This window comes from Lissotriton helveticus, chromosome 1_1 (genome assembly GCF_964261635.1).
Source record: "Lissotriton helveticus chromosome 1_1, aLisHel1.1, whole genome shotgun sequence".
NCBI classification, from domain to species: domain Eukaryota; kingdom Metazoa; phylum Chordata; class Amphibia; order Caudata; family Salamandridae; genus Lissotriton; species Lissotriton helveticus.
This window is the reverse complement of record NC_136057.1, coordinates 958,179,960-958,190,531: the sequence shown is the minus strand read 5'-3', so window position 1 is coordinate 958,190,531 and position 10,572 is coordinate 958,179,960. Positions and strand designations below refer to the sequence as shown.

The 10,572-nt window shown below is 42.9% G+C and overlaps 1 protein-coding gene across 2 annotated transcripts in view; it reads left to right on the top strand.

The window, feature by feature from the left end:
* The first annotated feature begins 3,537 nt into the window (after positions 1–3,537).
* The window catches only part of TAF3 (TATA-box binding protein associated factor 3), a 640,592-nt gene continuing 633,557 nt past the window's right edge, over positions 3,538–10,572 (top strand). The window contains exon 1 of one of the 2 annotated variants that reach the window (XM_078677024.1): positions 3,538–3,885. In XM_078677024.1, coding sequence (XP_078533150.1) covers positions 3,720–3,885 — 166 coding nt within the window. In that variant the 5' untranslated portion in view covers positions 3,538–3,719. The remainder of the gene's footprint in view (positions 3,886–10,572) is intronic. The other variant, XM_078677032.1, reaches the window with a different exon arrangement.

Genomic DNA, 10,572 nt, shown 5'->3' with positions numbered 1-10,572 from the left:
GGAGAAGATCCAAACACCCCTTCCTTCCACTTTTCCCGGAGAAAACCCGAATACCCATTCCTTCCACCTTGCCCGGACGAACTGTTATACCATATTATAAAAAGACATCGCCCACTATATCCGGCCTCCACGCCTGTTATTCCGGTCCGCCACACCCCACGATCACAGGAAGCCTTTTATCTTGTTTTTTAAATCAAGTTCACTCAGCCCAGCATTCCTACCACCTGCAACCAGCCCCTCTGCTGCAAGCGTGGTCACTCAGAACAGCAGCAGACTTTAGAAGCCACTATTGCCTGATGCGGATTGTGTAAGGTGGGCTGCCTGGGTCTGAGGCTGAACCCTAGTAGTCCTATGCTGTTAATCTCTGATTTGTCTCATTTTTTTCTGATGATCTGCTTTCCTTCATTTTTGGATCTTTCCGGTCTTCAGCTGATCATTCACTTCATTTTTGATGACTTCTCTGACTTAACTGACCTGTCTCTCCTTATCTGTGATATTTCTTTTTCTCTTACAATCATCCCTTGTTCTTTCTCTCACTCTCATTTTGCTGCTGTCTTCCCAGCTTTCCTTTCACTGCCAATCCCTCTCCCCCAGTTACACAGGTGTTTTATTTTCTGTTTCCTTCTGATGTTTCAATGGAGCATCAGTAAGATGAAAAGCTCAGTCTTTGCCCTTCCCCTAGACAGCTGCATCAAATCAACAAGGAGGCTGCTGAGAGGGTAGGGATGTGTCAAGGTAGAGGACGTTCCTGCAAACTGTTGCACCACTTTCTAAGGAACCCTTTATTGGCATGATTGGTTCTTAGCTTTAACAGTATTTTGTTAACCTGGGTATCTTCAGCTGTGACACCACTTCTTGACTTTGACCATCCTTTTCCAACTTCAAAAATAAGTTTGCTTGGCCCAGAAGGATCAGAAGATTCCTGTGATTGAGACCCATAAAACAAACATTAACATCTATTGATGATAACGTTGTATTACCTGCTGTTTTCTTCTTGATATTTTGCTTGGATTTCATACTTACTCCAAATATACTGCATGCATTCTTTTTTTTTTTAACCATGCTGAAATTGTTTCACAAGCTAGTGTTGGGACATGAAGCGGAAACCATATAAAGTAATTGTGGCCCTGTTTGGTTTTGTTTGTGCCTTTTCTCTGTGACCTCAGAGTCAGGGCTCACAAGGTGAAATACCAGGGGTAGTGGCTGCTACCCCTGAAGACTCTCAAATTGTACTTCAAAAAGGAGGGAAGAGAAGCACAGATTAATTCAGCTTCCAGAGGCAGTAATCTATTTCTCAGAAGGAGAATGAATCAGTACTGTTGATTTGCCAGAGCCTCAGGGGGATTGTCTCAAAGACCCTCAACCACACTTTCACAGTTTGCGGAGTACATTATCTCTGCTTGTGTGGTTTTGTGGATAGTGTCATCATTGGGTCTGTCACTTGAGTGTTTTGTTCTTCAAGTGACTTACCATCCTACATCAGGAAGGAGACTGTCTAGATGTTGACAGTACTAAGAAGTTATAATGATATGGTTTCTAAAATCCAAGTTGTTGAAGGTTCTCCTTGTCCAATCTTTTCAACCCCAGGCATTAACACTCACGTCTGTGATCTCTCGCTTTCCATGGGGTTACATAAACTCCTTCTGATCATAAGACTTTCAAATACTGTCCATATCCCCCAGCTTATATCGCAGCTCTCAGGGCGGGGGGGGGGGGGTAGGGGGAGGCACGAGAGATCTTTTTTACAGCCTACTAGTAATTTCCAAAGCCGTGGGTGCCAGGTATTGTGTGAGATAAAGGCTGTGGTACATATGCTGTGAAACATGAAAACATTTTGCAGTTTACAATCCCAGGTAGATCCTGGAGAATCTTTTTTCCATAGCAATGCCTTTAACATATGTAATTCGATGGAATGTTAAGAGGTGGTAGATGAGACAAAAACACATTGTTAACATAACAATTCAACATATGGGAATATTTTAAACATTCATGAGGATATTGAGACGTACCTTACATTAGGTTTAGGGGATGAGATTTTAGATTAACTTTAGACATTAATAGGGGAGTGACCCTGAACCCTCTGGGCTGGCAATCCAGGTCATGGGGTAAGTAAGAGGAGTTCATACAAGAATAGAGTGATCTTTGTTTGAACTCATGTTGGAATGCATCCTAGCGCGGAGATGCACTGTTCCTAGTGTAATCAGTCGCTTAATAAATGTTTTTTTATTATTATTATTATTATTAGAGTTAGCAGTTAATAAGAGCACAGGTTTGAGTTGTGTCATTGCCGCAACATCATGTGATTCTGGGAAAATCACTTACTCTCTCTGTACCTAAAAATAATGTAATGTAATGTAATGTAATATGATGCTCATGTAAAGCACTCTAATGTGTTTGTGCCAAGTTTGCGCTGTAGTATATAAATGTTTATTGTTAAGCCTTGAGAGAACAGGGGCTATTGACCCTACCCAATATCCAATAATATATCTGATTCTGACAAAGTAAATCCAGTGGCTAGGGATAGCACCTGACTAGGTAAAATGGTAGGAGGATGCTTTGACCAAATTAAATATGAGAATTTTTTAGAGAAATGAGACATAATTATATAATGCATTGTATCAACAGTGCAGACGATAATAATTGCATAAGTGCTTAGGATTAGTTACTTAAAGACATTTATTTCACGATATGTTCACCAAAGACTGATGATGTTAGATGATAATTACCTCTCAGTCTTATGATCAGATTTAGACACAACTTATTTCAACACAAAATACACATAATGGTTTTTCATATTGGTGTACAAAAGCAGAGCTGTTAGAAGTAGACAGCGAACTATTAGCCAACAAGTGTTTCGCTCAGTGGTGGCAGACAGTCTGAGGCCTTCTCAAGACACTTAAGACAGTTAGATTTAATCAAACACGGTTTATGAAAGTGGCTACCGGAAATTGTAATTCCTGTGCCTTGAAGAGGTAACTGATCATCCTGGAAATTAATAAAACAAACATGGCACTGCCATTGCAAGTAAATATCTGATGCTGCACTGGTAGGGTCACAAAATCAACCTGTACTAGAACTGTTGGTCAACTGCAGAGGATGTCCTAAAGTGTGGTTAGAAAAACAGTTATTCCCATTCGGTCTGTGGACTTTCTTATGGTAAACTGTTAAGTTTACATTTCTAATTCTCTGCCTTATGGAATGATCTGCTACTTTGTATGTTTGATCGTATGTAAAGATCTGTGTTTGTTGTAAAGCGCTTTAACACCTTTGGGTAATATCCACGGTATATAAAAATGCATAAATATTTAAAACTGCCAAAAAACGAATAGGTTTGTATTTCGAAACTTACTGGTTTTGGGGAAATACACTTCCGACATTCAACAGTGTTGTAATATGACTCGGAAAAATGCGAGGGAGTAGAGAGATTGTCGTCGTGCACCCTCTCCGTGTCTGTGAACCGCACAGGCACCACACGACCTAAAAGTATGCTTGAGCAGACTATGGCCAGGTTGTTTGATTGTCGAGCAATCGATGTTCGAGCGATGCGTTCGGCGATCGCCCGGCGCGTCCCCGGCAAGGGAGGTGCGCGTCCCAAGATGGCGGCGCTGGCGATAGCACGGAAAGAGGCCGCACTCTGAGGCCGTGGTCCCTCCACCAGCCACCGGGATGCAGCCCCGGGGGCGGGAGAGGTGACGGACTCCCCGCCTGTGGCTGGCGGGATGTGCGAGAGATACTCGCGAGCGTTGCTGCGGGTGTCGGTGGCGCAGGTATGCCAGGCTCTGGGTTGGGATTCGGTGCAGCTCACTGCCTGCGACCTGCTGACCGACGTGCTGCAGCGGTACCTGCAGCAGCTGGGGAGAGGATGCCAGCGGTACAGCGAACTCTGTGAGTACCCGGGGAGTTGATGGCGTGAAAAATGCGAGCGAGTGGGTCGAAGTTAGTGTATGGCGGGAGGAAGAGTAGCTTTAGTGATTCCGGTAGATTTCGGCACTGGGTGAGAGGAACTAGTGGTTTAAAGATATGATCACTTGGTTGGGGTATTAGAGGGGAAGTTGACATGGAGGACAACTGTTTACTAAAATGTTTACAGGTATACTTACAGGATTAGATGTTGTGGCTGTTATAGGGAGCATGGTGTGAAGGCTCAAGGGAAGGGGCCAGGCGCAATTTTGTTTGTAGGTACTTAGACAAGACAAGCTGGGGGTGCTAACTTTATGCTGGGGACTAACTACTATTGCCGGAATGGCACGGTGCCAGGGTTGGGATGAAGGGAGGAAGACCGCTTGCAGTTGGTGGTTAACTCTGAGGGATATGTTTTGGCGTTAAGGGAGCAAACGCAACGTGTCTCCAGAAAAAACAAAGGTGCGCACCTGTCAACCTGTTGGTTCCACATTTAGTGTTATCACATAGAAACGGTAATTGTCATCATTACTCAGTCCGGTGAATGTGTGATGTGCTGGAGTTAGTCTGCCCGAGTGTTGTCAGATCTCGTAGATACTTCCTCTGTAGGTGCGCACCCATCGACAATGCAGACCAGGATCAGTTCTCAGACGGGAAAGAGGCGTAACTTTTGCAGAGCTTTCAGATAGGCTTGCTGTTACGGAATCTTGTCATTAGATATAGGATGTCCTAGAATAAATGAATTGGAGGTCGAAGGGTATTTGCAGTACTAGTACCTCAAGGGTTGTTATTAATTGGGTGAGTATAGCGTCATGGAAGTTCCTATGTAAAATAAGCATTCATTTTCCACTGGTAATAATGTGGTCCCGTGGCTCAGTATCTCATTAGTGTTTAAAGGTAAGAGGGGCCCCTTTACACCAACAAGGGAGTAGGGCACTTACTCAGTGAAAAAAGGAAAATCCCTTTGGGTAGATAATATAGTAGAGGAAACTCAATGTTCACAAATCCCACAATCCTATATACTTTTTCTCATATTCCACACATGCTACAATTGGACCATATATAATACGGAAAGCAGCATAAACACTTTATATAAAAAAAATCGCATGTATATATTTTTTGTTTGTATATACAATATCACATTTAAAAATACATCAATCCGTACAATTCATAACACAATAAATTCATAAAAATTATACACATTAGAAAAAGGTTTATCACAGTAGGCATGAAAACATCCAGAGTGGAACACAAATAGCTAGACAGCAAGAAATTAGTCTTAACATTTTACACCTCCGTCATGACATAGTATTGCAAGCACGGAAATATGCCATATGAAATTAGCCTTTTTTCACCAATGCTCTGACAGAATAGTGTATCAGAATGTAGCGTCGACGCGTTTCGATGGGTTTTTGCCTTACAAATCCATCTTTATCAAGACCTCTATTATGTGCACTCTGTCTTATATTGATTGTTTTCATACAGTCACCTATAACAAGATAGAATTAATGTTATGTTTGTTCTACAAAAGAGCACATAAGAATACATCTATAAAACAAATACCATTCCCAGATGTCTCTATTTTTAAACAAATATTTTCCATTTCCTATTCTTTCTCAAAACATTTGTTCCAGAACTTTAAAGGGAATGCCCAAGGAAAATTATCACAGCACAAATCCACGGCGTCTGATTGAATCTCAGAAAAACAACAGTCACTTTTCAGATAAGGGCTGTTATGAACTTCCCGAAATCCAGGCCTTTGGGAGGCCAATATTGGGTGGATCCGATCCACACTTCATCACTGTCTGATTCAAATTGGGCCTTGGTCCTGGTGTACTGTGCTCATTGGCTACCATTATTTTCAGACTCCTGATTAAAAATTCACATCTCTGCTTCCCCTTATTGGATTTTTGTCATTTTCTTATTAAATGTCTCCTATTTTTATAAGCAGAAGTGTGATTCTTTTTTTCTTTTCTTTTTGTGTTGTGAAGTTTTTAACTGGTTTGGTACTTCTAAATGCTTAACAAAAATGTGTAAAGTTAAGCCTTCCTACTCTGTGCGATAGCTGCCAAGGGTTGAGTTCAGCTTTAAATTGCTGAAACCTTTGACTGGACCCAACAAGATGGTGTCTCTATTACCTTTGGTGAACACAAAACTAACCAACTAATAAACCACTTTCTCACAGTCCTATACAGAAGTTTGATTCTCATAAAGCATATCTAGATCTTGCATTATTATTTAAAATAAAGACCTCAATAAACAGTGATTGCAGTAGAGCACACATTTACGGGACCAAGCAACAGTGCACAGCATAGGAGATAACTTGAGAAAGAGTAGGACATTAAGAGGACCCACATAATGTAAGTCTTTCAAAAGCTTTTTCTATGGTCTTTTTAAAGTCCTTCTGGGTAGGATATAGAAATTCAAGAAAATAAATTTCATGTTGTCTGCCAGCATTCTGGAAAGATTGGGCCATTTTCAGTGTTTCTTAAAAATCAAATGTCAGACTGCTTTAATGAATGGTGAACCATTGACATTCAACAATTCTGCACCAGGTGTGCAATATTCTGTGCACTGGATTGGTCATCACACCATAAGGTTTCTTTTGCATTATAGTATCAAAGTGGTAGATGTTGCTGAAGTGGTGGCTTCCACTTACCAGACAGACAGCAGCATATAGGTTGGCCTTGAGTGGTCATAATTCACTTTGGGAACACAGGAATGTAGTCAGTTGCCATAATATAACCCCTGCAGTACTATGCACTGATCTACAGTTTTGAGATCCTGTTTATGGATATATGATTTGTATCCCTATTTGGAGTTTTACGTTTGAACTGAAAGTTTTTAGTCCTGCTATTCATATGGGTTTGGAGGTTAAGCCTCTTGTTGAAAATGAAGCTTATAGGTTTGGTGAAATTTATATCCAGGTTATGTTACGAAAATGTGAGTGAGGCTAGTCAACCTATGCAATATACACAAGGAAAAAGGAGACCCAGTTATTTGTGACAGTGTCTGTCTTGCCTGTATCCGAGACAAGTGAGTGTAATGCACCCAGGTAAATCGGTGCTTGCTTCCCTATTTCTCAGACAGTCCACTTTCTCTGAGATGGTGAGAAAATAAAACACATGTGTATAGTCCTCACCCACAGGTACCACCTGTGGCATGCTTCATCATTGGACCCTCACCCAGATACTGAACGTGAATGGGTGGGCTTGACACGTTTGTAAGTGGAGCTCTTTGAGTGTCAGTCAGTCAGTCAGTCAGAATACTTTATTTCGATAAATCAATATCATAAAAAGACAATGGTACAAAACAACACTCACATTGAATACATTATTTACACATAGTGATAAGAAAAATATCAAACCAATTAAGAAGGTGTTCTCAGTGCTTTCATGGGTTAAAAAATCACAATAAATAGAATAAAGACATACCAAATTATTTGCCCTAGCAGTCAATTATACAGTAGTGGTAGCAGTGAGTGAAGGCAGGGTTGATTAGTCTGGGATCTAGAGCTAGGTGTGATGCTTTTAGGAATGAGTGTTCCAAGGCATCCGATAGGTCGACATGTTTCAGCCTTCCTGAAGGGTCACTAGGCTTTCCTCGGGACCTCGTTTGTACCCTGATTTTTGCGATTGCTAATTTTCTGTGAAATTAAATAGTAACAAACATGCACGTTACCATGCAGACCATATTTATAGGCCTTTTCCTTCTATGGTTGTAAATGACTTACTTTTTGAAAAGACATCATAGGGCACCAGGGGAGGACGGACTCTGCAGTCGCACATTCATCAAGAGTACGCGTCAGCTCGCGATCGTAGCTTCTTCCTGTGTGCAATGATCTGTTTTAACTTAGCCCTAGATCCCAGAATAATATATTTGTTACAAATGATTTAAAGGCTATTTTAACACACTCAGCCCTGCCTTCTCTCACTGCATCCACTCAAAGACCTCCACTTACAAACGTGTCGAGCCCACCCATTCAGTGTCTGGGTGAGGGTCCAATGATGAAGCATGCCACAGGTGGTACCTGTGGGTGAGAAAATAAATAAATAAATAAATATATATTGGTTCTGTGGGATTTGTTAAATAAATAACATCTTGCTGACTTTGCTGGTCCGTCCCTTTACTTGCTGGCGTGGAAGCGGTGTCTGCGAGCGCAGAGCGTGCTGAGGAGGAGCTTTGTTTCTCTCTCTCTCTCTATATATATATATATATATATATTTCTTTCATTTTTCACACCATCTCAGAGAAAGTTTACTGTCTGAGAAATTGTGAAGCAATCACCTATATACCTGGGTGCATTACTCTCACTTGTCTCGGTTACAAGCGAGACAGACACTGTCACAAATAACTGGGTCTCCCCTCTCCTTGTATTTATTGCATAGTAAAATAGGGAAGCTGAGGATATACCCTTGTTATATACTTCTCACTCTTCTTCGTTGTATAAAGAGCTAGCCATTTCTAGACAAGGAGATTTTGGAGACTGCGGTAATGATCAAGAGCTCTGTTTTCTTAGGGAAAGCTTTTAGACAGTGTTAGGTCGTCTAAGTGAGTTTTCTCCGTGGAGAAATGTGATGTAAACTAAACAAATGACGAGATGTCTTGTTCAGCTATAGCTGTGTAATGGCAGCATATTGTTGTTGTGATAAATCTGCGCTGATGAGTAATTCAACAAGAAGTCTGTGGTAAAGACTGAATTGTGACGACAGGGGTGCAGCATTTTATGAAATATCTACTTGTCCTAGGGACGGGATGCTTCATAAATTCACCTGTCTCGTTTGTAATCCACTTGTCCCTTTTGGTGGCAAGCAGTAAGGTAACACATTGTGGCATTGTTTCTATTATTTTAGAGCTCTGCTATGTCAGGCCTCTTCTCAGGATTTGAATTCTAGCTAGGCTCTGATTTGGCCACCTTCTGCTAAAGGGGTTGGCAGTAGGTGGAAAGCAGTGGTTTCAAGGTTGGAATTCTGTGTGAGTCTGTGCACACCACTATTCAATATGTTTATGATATTAGCTAACTCCTCTCTAATTTCTTTCCGCACTGGAAAAAAGGGAACATTTACTCCCGACAAAGGCAGGTGTCAAAGTTTTCTAGGTTGGAGAAAAATTTGGGAGTAGGGAGAATGAAATTGCAATCACTCCACAGATTTTCTCACTGGCAACTATAAATATGCTTCTGTTATGTTATGTTATGTTATGTTAAAATTTTATTTATATAGCGCACGGCTACTCAACGAGTGTCCCGGCGCTTTCAAAGAACAACTCCGCAGATAAAAAACATAACAGTCAACAAGCAGAAAAGAGGAAGTAAAACAGAAAGAAAGCAGCCTACAAATTAAAAAGCCAAGTTTTCAGGTTTTTCCTGAACTGGAGCAAGCTAGGAATGCTGCGTAAAGCAAAGGGGAGGGAATTCCACAGCTGGGGGGCCTTAAAGCTGAAGGAGCGACCCCCGATACGCGCCTTCCTCACACGAGGCACCACGGCCATACACAAAGATTCCGACCGCAAGGAGCGAGCCGGACGGTAAAAGGCCAGTCTGCGCTGCAGATATTTGGCTCCGGAGCCAGAAAGTGCCTTATGCACCAGCGTGAGCGTTTTAAACATTATCCGCTTTCGGATAGGAAGCCAGTGAAGTGACTGAAGCACCCCAGATGTTCTTGCCTGCCTATAAAGGCCGTATATGGCGCGAGCCGCAGAGTTCTGCGCCACCTGCAGCCTTTGGATCAGATACTCCGGAAGTCCTAAGTACAGAGCATTCGCATAGTCCAGTCTAGATCCTATTAGAGCTTGGACAATGATCTTCCTATGCTCCTCTGAAAGCAGGGGTAAGAACTTCCGGAGCATCTTGAGGATTCCAAAGCAGGTGCCCGTCAGACCAAGAATGTGCGGTCTGAACGAGAGGTCAGTATCGACCTTTACACCCAGATGTTTGACAACCACAGAAGGCTGGGCGGGGGGGGCACATATCAGCCGGCCACCAGTCACGCCATTCCGGTTCCGAAGCACACCCAAATAACAGGACCTCAGATTTGCTAGAATTGGCCTTTAGCCCATTCTGTTGAAGCCAGTCAAAGACCTTCTTCAGACATCGCTGGATGCTCTCCCCATCAAATGGGTGATCTTTCCCCAGGTGAAGAGAAGCTGCATGTCGTCCGCATAGGACACGATCCGGGCCCCCGAAGTCTCCGCGAGTGCCGCCAGAGGGGTCATAAAGATGTTAAAAAGGGTCGGGCTCAACACCGAGCCCTGTGGGACCCCGACTCCCAGTGGCGGCATCTCAGCGGAGCTCGAGGAGGCCCAGACCGTTTGTCGACGGCCCTCCAGAAACGATGTAAACCATTTAAACACCGTCCCCCTCAGACCGATGTCGTGAAGCCTGGTGAGGAGAGCCTCGTGGGGGACGGTGTCGAAGGCCGCCGACAAGTCCAACATGACCAACACAGCCTTCCCCCCTGCATCCAGGGTCTCGCGGATGATCTCTGACACCTGAAGAAGTGCCGTCTCTGTACTCAGGTTGGGCCGAAAGCCGGATTGCGAGGGATGCAGCAGGTCGTTAGACTCAAGGAAACCCGAGAGCACGCCATGAACGTGCTTCTCCGTAAGCTTCGCGAGAGCCGGCAGAAGAGAAATGGGGCGGTAATTGGCCAAAACCCCGGGATCCAATCCTGG